At 41.0% G+C, this 16,201-nt stretch overlaps 1 protein-coding gene across 1 annotated transcript in view; it reads left to right on the top strand.

Annotated features, from left to right (window-relative positions):
- Window positions 1–16,201, top strand: part of LOC117992618 (uncharacterized) — a 48,833-nt gene that overhangs the window by 31,746 nt on the left and 886 nt on the right. The window contains exons 3-10 of the mRNA XM_069505972.1: window positions 4,020–4,166; window positions 5,181–8,369; window positions 10,896–11,190; window positions 12,120–12,288; window positions 13,194–13,348; window positions 14,258–14,357; window positions 14,979–15,082; window positions 16,054–16,112. Of these exons, the coding sequence (XP_069362073.1) occupies window positions 4,078–4,166; window positions 5,181–8,369; window positions 10,896–11,190; window positions 12,120–12,288; window positions 13,194–13,348; window positions 14,258–14,357; window positions 14,979–15,082; window positions 16,054–16,112 (4,160 nt within the window). The 5' untranslated portion in view covers window positions 4,020–4,077. The remainder of the gene's footprint in view (window positions 1–4,019; window positions 4,167–5,180; window positions 8,370–10,895; window positions 11,191–12,119; window positions 12,289–13,193; window positions 13,349–14,257; window positions 14,358–14,978; window positions 15,083–16,053; window positions 16,113–16,201) is intronic.

Genomic DNA, 16,201 nt, shown 5'->3' with positions numbered 1-16,201 from the left:
GACACTCGCGAAGAAAATACGCGCGCATGGCTTTATACAATTTCCATAATATAAAATTGCGAGCTGATGTCCACGACTTCGTCCGCGTGGATTTTGGTTTTTAAAATCCCTCGGGAACTCTTTTCTATTTCCCGATATAAAAAGTAGCCTATGTCACTCTCCAGGTCTTGAACGATATCCATGCAAAAATCACGCTCTAAACCAACCACACTTTCGCATTTATAAGTGGTGTCACAGAATTCTGCAGGAAAATCGCGTGGGGAAATTTCTCAGGGAAATTTCTTCGACTTAAAGTCGTTTAGATATATGAATATTACTAAGCTCCACTTAGCTTCTCCATGAGTCACATAAGCTGCGACTGCACGGACGATTGATCCTGGTATACTTTTGTTGGGATGCCAGTTCTATTCCCGGCTCGGGCACTGACGCTTGAACACCCTTGCAGTAGGGTCACGGGTGGCATGAATGTAGCGTCTACTATAGCGGATGAATGCTATACCTACTTAGTGATTGCAAAAGAAGTAGTTCTGAATTTTCTACATTCAGTCTGCGTCAATTAGTGGTGGATAAACTATAAAAAATCCGCTGAAAAATTGTTTTTTACACTGCGCAGTCATAATATACGCCTCATGTTCAGATTGGACTACATGTTTTGCGATCTCTATATTATGTAAATATCCTGAATAAAATAGTTTGGTTGATCATCACCATCAACTGATAAACGTCCACTGCTGGATACCTCCACACGTCAAGGTCTTGCGCCACCTGAATCTCCCTGCGAATTTCGCCTGTCCACGTCTGAGGGATCTTCCGACGCTGCGCTCTCCAAGACGAGGTTGATATTCCAGCACCTTGGAACCCCACCGTCTATCAGTTTTCAATCTATGTAACCTGCAAATTGCCACTTCAGCTTCGCTTTTGAGCTATGTCGGTTACTCTGGTTTTCCTACGGATCTCCTCATTTCTGAGTTTAATGCAACCCATCGCCACTTCTAAGTACAGTTTTTTCAAAGCATTGTTGCAGTAAAAATACTTCAACAACCAATCGCAACAATTGAGATTGTAACAATACTTGTTGCTGCTTTTTTTAATTGACCAGCTGATTTCTTATTCTCGTGCCGGTACGTCTTCCACGATAGAATGGCACAAACAACGGCTCAACGGCCAAGACCAGACCGAATTGGTGAACCCGAAGCCACAGTTACTTATGATCACAGCTTACACTGCTGCGCTAGGGAGGGGATCAAATGTCTCAACGCTTCCGCTTGCCGCTTATACAAATACCGTTAGTAGCGATAAAGAGTCGTGGCCCAGCCTTCGTGTTGACAGCCATAAATTCTGAGAACTCCCCTTTATTTCTCAGACGCTGTAAACAAAGCAATAAATTCCTAGTACGAAAGCAGGGAATTATGCTGAGTAGTGCTGAATATGGATTTTTGTGAAAGTATACATTCCGAGGCTTATTATCTTTTATAAAATAACGAAGGTCTGGCATGCCCTGGCTCTTAGTCCATTATCTTTAAAAGTTAAAGAAAAGCATTTTCAATGGACTATACAGACCAGCAAACACCTCATAAATAGCCAGCATATTTTCTTACCACGCTCCGTTTCCTCGGCCTCTACCATCGCGTTTCCATAAATTATTACATTTTCCAATAACCTGCGCGGAATGGAAAGCATATTGTTTGATATGCCATGTTAGTTGGTTGCACGCCTTTGTAAAATATGAAAACTCATCAATTTGAACGACTAGCACTATTTGGCTGATAGGTACTTCAGGTGGCTTAAAGTACATCGATGCTTAAAGTGGTCTGCTTTTCATCACTTAATTTTTTTTCAAAAAAAGTGTAGTGTGGTATATCTTCTTCTATAATAAAAAATGAATCACTAAATGTGTTGGTCATCGCAAATCTCGAGAACAGCTGAACCGATTTCGCTAATTCTTTTTTTATAATATTCCTTGAAGTACGAGGATGGTTCTTACGGAGAGAAAAAAATTAAAAAATTTGAATCGACTGTTAGGCGGAACGAAGTTCGCCAGGGCAGCTAGTAGACAAAATACTTAACTTCATTATTATTATTGTGTGTTACCTCAGTAGGTAGGTTACCTCAGAGAGGGAAAAAGAAGAAAAGAGGAAGATAGAAATTTAGGAGGTCAGCACGAAGTAATGCTTACGCAGTTCCGTGCTCACCTTGGTAGGCATGGGGAGGTTATTTTAGTCCGTGCGAGTCGGACACACCCTGCCAGCAGGCAGAAGTCCGTAGGGATTTTTTCCTCCCCCGAAGAAAAAAAAAAGTAGGTAGGTAGGTGCTTGGTTTGTAAAAGCTATTACGTAATTAATTTGTACCTTTACTTCGCCTTATTGCTTTTACCTGAAGTAGCATTAAATTCTAATCAGTTTTCCATCGGAAATAGCTGTCTACGCCAGGTTTATCTACGTATTTAGATGAAAGGCTTTCAAGGCCGATTTATTTGAAGTATTAGCATATTATTAGTGAAATTAGCTAAATTTATATATATAAAATTCCTGACTGACTGACTGACTGACTGACATATATATCAACGCACAGCCTAAACCGCTGGTCCTAAAGACATGAAATTTTAAGGGTCTATTCTTTATAAAGAGTAGGTATCCACTACGAAATAATTATTCGAAATTCCACCCCGAAGTGGGTTAAATGGGGGATGGAAGTTTGTATGAAAGTCCGTCATTTTTCAAGTTATTTGCATGAAAATTGGTATTTAGGGTTTCGGTGACAAATGAAGAAATACGTGTTTCAGGATTTTTGGAAAATTCGCCCATAAGGGTGGTAAAATAGGGGATGAAAGTTTGTATGGGACAGTTTTAGTTATTGATATTATTTACTTGAAATTTGGAAAGTTTTGGAAATTTTTCTTGAGGTGTCAGCTAAGAAAAAAAAAAGCCATTTGTTTCCTGTAGGCCACGCGGGCGAAGCCGCGAGCAGAAGCTAGTTGTTAATAAAATGTGAGAAGGTACCTAAATTTATTGTTATTTACCCATGCTAGACACAAACTCCCATAAATACCAGTGTTCCTATAAGTCTGAGTTAGTCACTAGTCAGATCAAATCAAATGGTTTATTCAAATTCTATAATAATAAATAAAATTTAAGTTTTAACTGTTTGAACGGGCTAATCATTCGTAGGTAATAAAATAAATTACACTTTTTGAAAGTCAGTTGTTGCATTTGTAAGATGCTATTATATAGTGGTGATAGTTTTTACACGAACATAAAAACTAAAGCTACGAGGGTTCCAAACACGCCCAGGCCTGAGAAGAGCCCACAACAAACTCAGCCGGGTATTCTTTTTATCGTCACCACTTTACAAGATCACTTAAACTTAGTTGATATGTATGTAATTAAATAGGTAATAGGTATTATAAATGAGGGCACGTAATTAGAGAATAGTCGAGATGGGTTGGCACATGTTTTTGAGAACGGGGGTGGACCCTAATTACTTTGACACCTCTTTGACACATTGACCTCGTCCCATATCGGGGTAACACTGTTTTAAGAGTTACCGCAGCGCTAATGACTGAATTCGATATGCGGTGCGAATGTTCTTCTCATTGTGATCTACATTTTGTGTCGTTGTCCCAAACCCTCGTCAAAAAATTAGGCGGTGAAATGTACTTTGCTCAGGATTTCTGTTTTCATAATTAACAAGCTGATGCCCGCGACTACGTACGCGTGGATTTAGGTTTTAAAAATCCCGTGGGAACTCTTTGATTTCCCGGAATAAAAAGTAGCCTATGGCACTCTCAAGGTCTTTAATTATACCCATGCAAAAAATCACGTCAATCCGTTGCTTACGTTGAAGGACAAATCAATAAACCAAGAAACAAACACGCATGTAGATTAATTGATAAAAACTGTCATACCCCTTCCATCTTAGACTGCATCATCACTTACCGCCAGGCAAAATTGCAGTAAAGGGCTAACTTATATCTAAATAAAAAAATACAAATATTCATGTAGGCACTTTTTTAACTTCAGGAAAGCGGTGAGCGAAGATTCCTGTGAAACGTGTGAGCAGGCAAGCGTGCGTGCCAACATGTGGAGTGGAGAGGTCCCAGCGCGGCCCTCCGCCTCGCCTGGCCTCTTGCGTCGGAGGTACTCCATGCCAGAGACCATCATGAGGAAGTAAGTAACATCTACGCACCAGATAGTATAAACTCTGATCATCCAGTAAATAGGAGGAATAATAATGGAAGGAATAGAAGGTGAGAGTTAATTCGTGGAGTGGAGACGTACAATACAGCCTTCCGCATCGCCTAGCCTGTTGCGTCGGAGATACTCCGTGCCACAGACCATTACCATTTTGTATCATCTTTACACTAGATCATCCAGTAACTAGGGTGGAAGGTGCGCACCAATATTTGGAGTGTGGAGGTGCCACTGCCGCTCTACGCCTCGTCCGTTGGAGGTACTCCATCCCTGAAACATCATGAGGAAGTACGTATTATCTTTGCACCATAAATACCTACTGATCGTCATTAACTAGGGTGAAAGATGTAAGCCAATATCTGAAACAGCGAGGTTCCATCGTTGTTCCTTCCACCTAGCCTAACTTCCTGCATCGAAGGTAATAAATACCACGATGCGTAAGTAACTATCTACCGTGTGCTAAATGCTTGCTAAATGGGTCAAATAATGCCAATTAATTTTCAACACGCCACCCTCTGTCATGCGACGTGACGCATGTTGACCTAAATAAAATCCATCAGATATTTTCAGAAACACAACAAATATTTCGCCTAGTAGGCTGAGGTACGGTAAACGTATTTCTGTCTTCAGTCAAGTCTTCAACAATTGTAGCAAAGAACTTGTCTTACGGAATAATGGGCATTTGTGCTGAGAGTTTCAAGCAACAGCTTTTAGAAGCTAGTTCCGCTAAAATATTTACCGTGATATTTTTTGGGTGCTTTAACAAGTTACATTGCCAAGAAACAATTAGTTTAACGACGTAACCTTTATCGAGGACAAAATCTCTTTTGCGTGTTGCAATTCCGTAGCAGTAGACATCGATTACTTAAATAACCGAGAGCTAGTTATTCAAACCAACCCCTGATATCAACCAAATCGCAATTCACTCTTTTGACAAACTGATGTATAGAACTAGATAATGTTGTTCAAACAATCATTTTTTCATTGCAGATATCGATTAGCCCAGCAACGATCAGAAGGTGAGGGTGATGACGCTGGCAGATGGAGCGCTACCGAGGCATCATCAGGAACGCGAGCTTCTTGCGCATGGTGCGGTGTTCGAGCCGGCAACGGTGCACGAAGGGAAAGAGAACATATGCGCAAATCTGCGCTTTTACGCCTTTGGGGACGTGCAGGAGCATCTCCTGCCAGAGCATGTCCTTGCGTCCCTTGTGCTCCGTGTGGAACTCGGTCACTCGATGCTTCCCACTCTGAGCTGCATACATCACCACGTCGGTTACGCTTAGATACATCTCGAGACCGAAACTCAGACTCGTCAGGATCACCAGCCCGAGTTGCATCATCTTGCACAGATCCCATACCGGATGTATCAATCCCTAGAGAGATATCACCAAGACGGATGCCAGAGACGAGAATCGTTCGTACCCCGGTCGATAGTCCAATACTCCATGTAGACGATCGATCTTTTACAGACTCCTCAGATGCTTTCACGACATCGATGCCTACTATGAAAGAAGTTGGATACCGAGGTTCGGAATCGTATGCCCAGATTTCTACAAGCGATTATATTGATGGTCGAGTAAGTGAAAGATCTGTTAGCGCTGAGAATGAGGAAAGCAATATGGTACCGTATAATAAACCACTGACGGTAGAAACACCTTACGATGTTTTAGAAATTGTTGTATCGGAAACATTAGATATTAGACCACCTCCAGCTATTAAAAGTATGTCGCCTGAAAAATCACCTCCACAGATAGTCCGAAATCAGGTGATTAATCCACAGCTGTTTAATCACAAGAAGCCACCACCACCACCGAATATAGATTTAGATGAATACGTTTCAAATATATTGGTAGAGAGCCTCAATTCTTTAACAGATCAACTAGAGTCAATGAATGCATCGATTGGCAATGATAGAAAAATGAGTATAGTTGAAAAAGAAATAAAGGTGAAGCTTCAGAATACAGGCGTTAACACTATTGTACATTTGAGTCCAACGTCAAACAATCAAATAATTTTTGGTAATGAGGAACTTTATGAAAGTGATAACAGACGCGATGATTGTAACAATCCACGCGACATCTGTAGCAGCAATATCCGTGAAAGTGCAATTAGCATCGAAACCAATAACAACTTTACATCTGCGGAGAGCTTACGAATTAATGATACAACGCATATTAACAATCAATCTAAAGTAGAACCGTTTCTAAATATTTCAGGTGAAACAGTGAATAAAGCTGTCTTACAACAGATACAAAAACTCTTCCAGGAAGAGCTTCAGAGTATGGAACCTGATATAAACTCGCCAGACGGACCTATGCCGAGCATCTCGCATATTGAAATCTCAAATGTAGATGTATTCATAGACAACAACGGAGGTTCTTTCTTGAACAGTGATGCCATTGAAGTGCAAACACAAAGAAATTCTTCTGAATATGAAGTGTTGGGTGGTGTTGGCGCAGGAAATTATTTCGAGGAAAATGATGACAATGCAATTGTTCCACGGTTTTCTGCTTTTCCACACACAGAATCAATGGAGGTTAACACTTCGTCATCAGATGATGCTGAAATCCTGGGTTCGGATTGCACCAGTCTTGTCGATAGCTTGGATGACCCAAACTCGCCACGATCAATTTTCCTTCGAAGGTCTTTTAACAGTAATAATAAAAGAAGTGAGCTTGTGCGTTCAGCTATAGATGTTTTAGATTTACTGCCAGAAAATGCCGATAAAAACGAAAGTTTATCTCCAAAAGAGAAAGGTGAAGCATTCTTTATAAGAATAAAAGATGATGATTGTGATTGTGAAAAAGAAAATATTACTGTAGCTGATCATATGCCAGAAACAATCAAACAAAGGTTATTCAAAAGACATAGGAAAAGAGAAATGCGCATGGAATGTGCTAGGCGAAGTAAAGTAAAACAGCTCAAAAGGGAACTTGAAAATGAAAATCATAAAAATCAAAAGGAAGTGTATAAGTCAAAGAAAGAAATGGAAAAAGAATGCATGCTCATAATAAATGCACTTATTGACGATGTAATTTCAAAAATTGCACAAGATGAGTATAAATGTATGCGTATAAGTCAAAGATCAAATAAATTAGGTGCCGCTAAGTCAGATGAAAATCTGTTAAGAAAACACTGGAAGAAAGACAGTGAAAATAACAACAACAGGAACGCTCGCAAATTGTCCAAAAATATAGTTTCCCATTCATGTTCAGAAAACCTTGATAAAGAACATCGTAAAGGAGAGCGTTTCATTCGAGGGAAACTTTCTCTTCAATCCCACCAGACTTCAAATTCATCGACTGATGAGAGCCCTCCTAAAAGAATCTATCAGAAATCCGAGATACGTGATGGGAACAAATGTATAGAAATTCTCGAAATACTCGAATATGTGAACAGTCCGCAAAATTCTGACACAACTAATTCAGATGAAAACCATAATTTGAGCTCAAGGAATAAAAAGTCGAGAATCCCCGTCCCTGTTAGTGAAAAAGTTCAAAGAACACATAAAGGCAGTTCCCAGAAGAGCCAAAGGAGTAACGGTAGCAGAATAACTCCGCCGATCCTCTCACGAGAGAGAAACGGTAAGCCGAGTCACCTGCTAGCCAATATGTTGCTGGATGTGCTCGAAGACGATGATATCGCCCATGACATGCCAGTCCGTCGCGCTTCCGTGCCTTGTGAAACACGTGCCAGATCGAACTCTTTACGTTTCAAAAACGTATTCGACATCATACCAGAAGAAAGGAGTAGTCTAAGTATAGAATCGACTGATGACTCATATAACCGTAGAGCATCGGCGCCAAGTTTGAGCGAAGGATTACTTTCCACTGATCAGGATGAAAGGAGAATTCGACCGCCTGAGACTCAATACCGGTCGAAGGAGTCACGAGTTCCTGATGTGAGGAATACTGGGACATCTCCAATGGCCGATCCTTATCGACTGCAAGTTAGTGTAGGTGCAATGACGTCTCCGATCCGCAAATCTGCTGGGACCAGCCCGATTCGAATAGCCAGTGCGGAGATGAAGGAAAAAGTTCACTATCAGTCACCCACAAGCCAGCAGCAGCAAAAAACCAAGCGGGTGACCCCACAGAGACGGGAAGAAGAAGGTATCCCGCGCACTCTCGCACCGCTGCTATCTCACCGCACAGCTTCCACCATATTTGTAGAATAGCTCCGACCAATACGGCCAAAGTGGAGATTTACACCCTCACATAAAATCGTTCTAGTGAACTCCTATAGTTAAACGTATTTGGGTAAACAGACCAACTTTCTAAATTACTAGTAATTTAAACCTAAGCGAACTAAATAATTTTTTGGGGACCAGTGTCTCTTAGCAGCGTATTCTTACCACCTGAAACACAAATAGTTCAGTTTTGCAATCATTAACTCATTTTGGTTATGCGTTTGTTCAACGTTTCTAATATGAATCGCTAAGGTTTGAAAATTGGAACGTCCTTTCGGGTCCGTGTTTCTTGCCACGTGGCAGTGCCACTTGCCTTCAGGCTAAGAGTGAATATCCATCTTCTGGGCAAGCGTACGTGCTCCAACCTAAAACTCATCATTGCTTTCCATAAGGTACGATTGTAAAAAGTGCAAGCCTTTAAAAAAATTGCTACTTAATTGAAACATGGTCTTGTTTTGGAAAATGAGTAAGTTACTAAATAATTTTTAAAGTGTAGGTAAAACACTACCTATCATAAAAGTTATAAAAATGAGTAAGTTAGTATGGCATCATAAATAATTTAACTAACTTCTATTAAACTATAGGATGTCAATGTATGATTAGATCATTTCTTGGCCCCTTTCTAGGCTAGTCAAAATTGACTAATGCCCGCACAATCTATGCAAAGAGTATCCTCATATATTTTAGTTATTGGAGGCATAAATAGAACGTTGGATTTTTAATGAAAAGGGTCGAACCATCTGTACATAGATCTTACTATGTTAAAAAAGTTTCTTGTTCGCGATTTGAGCACGAATTTTGCCGCATTCTTGCACATGTTAAATTAATTAGAGCATTTCTTTGCGTCGTGCAATATCGCTTACGTCAAATTATATAGTTACGTTTCATATTATAATGTATTTGTAAGATAGAAAATACAGGGTGCTTCTATTTATGAGATACGTTATGGAAGAGAGAGCTCTTAAATTAAAATAGATGTTAGACAAGCTATATTTTAAAACTTTGATGGTATTTACTAGATTTTCACTCAGCTTCCCTCATAAAAAATTGTTAAATAGTTATACTGATAGGTGGATTGGTATTGACGAGCTTGCCCTCTTTTAATAATGATGTTGGTCGCGTACGTCAGTAACTCTAATGGTGAAAATGCTGTCAGTATTGTGACCATCGGGGTCAGGTGCTTACACACAATGTTTAATCGTCTATAGACGACATAGATAGATGCGACATACGTGTCTGACATCTGTGAAAAAGAATACAAACATAAAAGACAGATCAATATTTAATACTGCGTAATTTATTTAATTTAATAACTGATAGTTTCCAAAATTGTCCTACTAAAATATAACATCCTGTATATCACATTTTGAACACCAAAGTTATGTTAACATTGTTATTTGTTACGTCACAGCATTTCGAGAGGCACGTGCAAGCACTGTTTGTAGACTAGATTATATTTTTGTGGTCTGAATAAAATAATATTGAAATTAGAATGTAGTTTTATTTTTGTATTTTTTGTTGTTTATTCACACAAAAGTATTTAGCTATAATACATATCTTACACCCGGCTTTACACACGTGAGTAAAGGCGAGTGTGAGATATTGTATAATGGAAATCACTCACGAGTCACAACACGATAGTTTAAACGCTAAAATATTTAACTACCTACCTAATAAAAATTTTTTTTTTTTCAAAAAGCGGCTATGGTTTTTGCAGGCACTCATAGTATCGATTGCCAGAATATTAAGATTTTCACACGCTAGTAACTTTATTGTTTTAATTTAATAGTTTTTAAATGGTTTTTTAATAGTTTAGTTTACAAACACATTGCTTATGTTGAAGTAGGTTTGAAGAAGTTAGGTATGTCAACTGAAATAAACCACAACCAAACTGTTGCTGACTTACAGTCCAAATTGAGTCTGCAATCGGGGAGGGAACGCCCCGCAAACCCGCACGTCCCCAACTCTAACCCGGTGCAGGTGACGTGCGTCCCCTTGCCTCATACCCCGATTGCCGTCTCAACCTGTCGCGGACTATATGTATAGATAGAAATAGAAACTTTTTTTTAAATAGAAAATTAAGAGGCGGGTCACCTGATGTTAAGTGACTACCACCGCCCATGAACATTTGCAGCACCAGAGGAACCGCCGATGCGTTGCCGGCTTTTTAGGAATTTGTTTGTCCGCCCCTTGAATAACCCCATGTTGTAATCTAGTGGGAACACCGCCACCTTTACAAAACTTTGATCGTGTTAGTGTTGTTAAAGTGCGAAGTTCCTTCTCAAATACTTTATGAGAGGTATGTGGTACAATCATAATATATTGTAGGTACTAGTTTATGCTCGCGACTTCACGCGCGTGGACTACACAAATTTCAAACCCCTATTTCACCCCCATAGGGGTTGAATTTTCAAAAATCCTTTCTTAGCGGACGCCTACGCCATAATAGCTACCTGCGTACCAAATTTCAGCCTGATCTGTCCAGTAGTTTGAGCTGTGCGTTGATAGACCAGTCAGTCAGTCAGTCACCTTTTCCTATATTGTATGTCCAAAGGTTCAACAAGACGTGCATCTATATCGTCACAACATGAACCTACTAGACGTTTGCGTGGGGGTTATAGCGAAACTGAATCAAATCCCCTTTTTCGGCTCAAACGTGGAAAGAAGGACGCACTACTTGGGTCCAATTTAATGAGCGAGAGACGTTCTTCGGAGGAAGTGTCCTCCATCGGGGATAGAGATCGGAGGAAAGAGCGGACGAGAGTCAAAGATGTACTGGGTGGAAGACGGGGAAAAACGGAAGTTACGGTAATTCCAAAACTATTTTATGGTAAGAAGTATTATGAAATACTGAGAAACATTGCTCAGCAAAAATGTATAAAGTCCCGCAAATTGCCATTGCGCTGGAACTATGTCTCATTAACATCGAACGTCGTTTTGACGTCAGTCGAAATAAAAATATACATACCATCAGCTCTAAACTTCAGTCTAGTACTGACGTCACTAAAATCGCGGCCACGCGCATTAGCAATTTTCGGGCCTTATAATGCAAGATATTTTGAAGGCGTTTACAGTGCGCATAATTAAAGCTCTAGATTTGTAGAACGAATAATGTACACAAACCTGACCCTTTTTTGAGAGACAGGCCTGCGCTTGACGACAATCATGCCTGAGAAACAGAGCAATGATGAGGTCTAGGTTTGAGCGCGCTTGCCTAGAAGATGCCTATTCATTCTTGCCTTGAAGGTATTCAAGTTATACCTACCTGCCTTAAGAGCTAGCGCGCACCACGGTAAATTTCCGTACGTTTTTTCCCGCAAAATCTGTGAACTATAGAACTATATGGAAGCGCACGCACTGCGGAGTCAATCCGCACCGGATTTTGATACGTTAAAATTAAAATTTACGGATTTTAAAACGCACCGCAACTAACCGCAGCGTGGTGCGCGCTAGCTCTAAGTCGTGCTTCTACAATCTACAGGCAAGCGCTTCTAAAAAGGCTTCTAAAGTAACCTTCACACAATCTACTGTGACGTACTTTACATATCATCATCATACTATATGCCAAGATGAATCCATTATTGCACTAATTATGCCGTTGCACGTAGTTTGTTTCAGAATATGTACATCCGAAAAATCTATTCAGTAAAAACTAAAAAGTTAATTTTTTTTTGTAGGTATAGGTTTTTTTGTTTATTTAAATATTTTTTTCTTTTAAAAATATAAATATTATAAAGGTCGAGTCTCAAAAGAAGGAGCGAGTACAGAAAGCCGCGTATGGACGGAGCGAGGAGGACGGGGCGGAAGAGATGTGGAGCTCGAGCGAGTCGAGTGGCAGCTTGCTGTGCTCTCTGGCGCCCGCGTGGCTCACCGCGCGGCGCAGACGCCGGCGCGCCGCACCGCCAGGTGTGCACATGCCTTAGCTGTACCTACTATTAAAATATAAAATTATAAAGCTGGTGTTACAAAGAAAGGAGCGAGTACAAAAAGCCGCGTATGGGCGTTTGTGCACTCGTCCGTATTCGGTTCATATCCGTGATTCTTCTAAGTGGCCGTCATATAAATACGTGGGTACTCATTCGATTCGTATTTTTACGGAATCCGTGATTTCACGGATGAGTGCACAAACGCCTTATGGATGGAGCGGAAGAGATGTGGAACTCAAGCGAGTCGAGTGGCAGCTTGCTGTGCTCTCTGGCGCCCGCGTGGCTCACCGCGCGGCACCGACGCCGGCGCGCCGCACCGCCAGGTGTGCACATGCCATAGCTTTACTATTAAAAAATTGTTCTGTTCATTTTTTAATCCATCTCTGCATGGATTGAGACGACTCTTTTGTAGTTCAAAGGTATTTTAGTGAATTAATTCGACTTCTCCTTTGATGAAATCAAAATACTGGTCAAGTAAAATCATGATAGTATACCGATCCGCGTATAACTTATAAACAAACAATAAGGTAAGACGTTTAGCTAAACGCGCCGTGATCACGAACGAGCTCTATCACAAACGTGACGTTCAGAAGGCGGCAGGAAAAAAGAGCTTCGGACCATAGACAGAAAGGAGATGTGTCTACAATGGTTGTAGGTACCTACTGTTCTTGCCTACAGAATAGGACGCAAAAGGTTGTCTAATAAACCAATTGCGCGGCAGGGCAGACACTCTCACCTTTGTGCCTCAATTCATATTACCAAATACTTAGATCGATAAATTATCTACTGCGCAAGTTCAAGGTTACAGTTTTTGTACTTGACGCTAACAGCAATCCGTGCGAGCTGTATCAGTTTTCTATAGATAAAGGATCAGTGTGACCGCAGGGGAATGGGCGGTGACGGTGGCGGGTTCGTGTCCGGCGGCGCTGCCCAACGACGTGGAGATGCGACTGCGCTTCCCCGACCCGTGTCGCAGGACTGCGGCGCCCGCGTCCACCCCGCAGGCCAAGCCTCCTCCGCCGCCCGCTTGCCCCCGCGCCGTAAGCATATTTTGCATATCTCTTCACTACCCATATTATCACTACCCATCACTACCCATATTACATCATTACCCATATTATAAATGCAAAGGTGTGTTTGTTTGTCGGTTTGTCCTTCAATCACGCCCGCCACAACGGAGCAACAGATCGACGTGATAGTTAAAGACCTAGACAGTGATATAGGCTACATTTTATCCCGGAAAATCAAAAAGTTTCCATGGGATTTTCTTAAATCCACGCGGACGACGCGACGTCGCGGGCATTAATCTAATCTACATTTTTATTTTTGAAAAAAAAAAGAAAAGACCGGTACCTACCGTTCGCACCACATTTCAAAAGAGAAATACCGAAAGTAGTTTTATTTTATTGTTTTTATTTTATTCAGATACAAGTTAGCCCTTGACTGCAATCTCACCTGGTGGTAAGTGATGATGCAGTCTAAGATGATAGCGGGCTAACCTGAAAGGGGTATGGCAGTTTTTATTAAACCCATACCCCTTTGGTTTCTACACGGCATCGTACCGGAACGCTAAATCGCTTGGCGGCACGGCTTTGCCGGTAGGGTGGTAACTAGCCACGGCCGAAACCTCCCACCAGACCAGACCAGAAATTTAGAAATTATAAAATTCCAAACCCCTGCCAGGAATCGAACCCGGGACCTCCCACTATTAAGACCACAGCGCTCACCACTGCGCCAGGGAGGTCGTCAAAGTTATGATATACCTACCTATCATTATTGTACCTATCACATTAGAGATTACAAACTAATTTTGCAGTTCGAGATAGTTTGAGCAACAAAATAATAACACGTAGGTAAGTACAAAGTATGGAACCTTTGGTACCTAAGTTTTTTTGAGGTGGTATACTTATTAAAAGATTGATGATGGTTACTCTTTTGTTGATACCTAGGTGCAATGCAGCGCGCAATGCACGCAGAGCGGCCACACAACACGGCGTGTCTTGGACGACACCAGCAGGCTCACCCTTACTGTGAAGAAAGAGGCTTCAGGTTAGTCCTACTCTTTACTTTCTAGGGTTCCGTACCCGAAGAGTGCCAACAGGACCCTATTATTAAGACTCCGCTGTCCATCCGTCCGTCCGTTCTTCCGTCTGTCAGTGGGGCTGTATCTCAAGACTTGAAATTTTTCTAGAATGTTAAATGCTGCTATAACAACAAATAATAAAAATTTGAAAAATAAATAAATGAAATTAAAAATATTATTTAGGGCGCCATCTATTGGCAAGTATTTATGTCACTTTTGCTAAACAATTGACGAACGTTTGAGTCGCAAGAGTTTCAACACTTACCGCTAGATGTCTTTATTTACAAGTTTAAAACGTAGTTTTGTATCTTGCCGTTAGTTGATGCTACATTTTTTTAGGGTTAGGTATGCCTTTCAAGTGTTTTTTGTATGACAGTACGGAACCCTTCGTGTGCGAGTCGAACTCGTACTTGACCGGTTTTTTAAAGATTAGTTTAATAAAACAATATAATTGCAGACTGTATTCTCTCTGAGTGGAGGTGTTCTCAGTTAACTTCATTCAAAGTTCACGATTTCTTGAGTGCCACCAAAGTCTATACTTACGTCAAAATTAAATTCATCTATAGGATGCTTGTTACACATTTCAGACTCTTCAATCGTAGCGTCGAAGAGTGTTAAGAAGTCATCGGATCTCCTGCCTGACCTGCACACGTACCGCGCCTCTCGAAGCAAAACGCGAAGCTCTGTCAAGGTAGGAGTTCTACGTCATAATCCTTTACTTAGGTACTTTGCTAAACTTTTCTGACATGAGGCAGATTTTACTACAGTTTATGAATCATGCAGCACCGTAACTGGATTTTGCCCTAGAGAAATAGAGGAACCATTTTTTGATTATAAATATAGAAGAATCCGGCTGTACCTACTCACGTGTTGAGTCGACGTAAGCCCGACTAGTTTCGAACCCATCCGGGGTCCTTTGTCTCAGTCAGTTAGGTTGTCAGTCTCAATTACCCGTATTAGTATATTATCTATGGTCTCAATCGCGACGCGTGGCGTGCTGAGTCCCTGTAAAAAAGAACCCCGCATGGATTCAAAACTAGTCGGGTTTATGCCGGCGTGAATACAGACGAACTCGTCTATATTTATAACGATAGTTTCAACGCGTTGAACTAAAACAACCATATTTTGGTTCAATGAATCCTGCCAATTTTAAGGGAAATACCATCTGTACCTTTACATATTTTGCAAAATAAAATTTGCGAATTATTGTAAAATATCAAGGCTTGGGATTGAAGGTCTTTATTGATCTACGTGCACCAGCAACACATATTGCTTACGGCAGGTCGATTCCGAAAAACCTGCATCAATCATTATTACAATTGTTGTGATTGGCTGAATTTTTGCTATTCTTGTTGCAACAATGCATTGTAGCCAATAGTGAGCGAGCGTCAACCGATCAGAGGTGATTGCGATCGTGACGTTGTCGCTGCCGTTCGTGTCGCAATCGAGCTGCTGAAGATTAAAGTGTGCTTGTCGCTTGTCAATTTACATACTTCAAAAATATATACAGGCAGTGTTTATCCCACTAGCTATAGGATCTATAGGATTCAATCCCACTTTTGATAGTCAAATCTAAAAGAATGGCGGTACAAATAATTTTGGTTAGCAAAAGGCACGTGATCAAACGTATTATTTACCAATGTAAGAAGGCGGTTGTTTCAGACGCGGCGGGGGTACTCCCTGCACTGCTGGCTTCCAGAAGAAGAACCTACGCCGATAAGGTTAGAGAACACTACCATCATTATGAACCCATCCCATTCCCTCGCCGACTCACTACTGAGCTCGGATCTTCTCTCAGAATGAGAAGGGC

The sequence above is a fragment of the Maniola hyperantus genome, chromosome 21 (assembly GCF_902806685.2).
Source record: "Maniola hyperantus chromosome 21, iAphHyp1.2, whole genome shotgun sequence".
NCBI lineage: Eukaryota > Metazoa > Arthropoda > Insecta > Lepidoptera > Nymphalidae > Maniola > Maniola hyperantus.
Note: the sequence above shows the minus strand (reverse complement) of the source record. Positions and strands in the feature narration are given on the sequence as shown.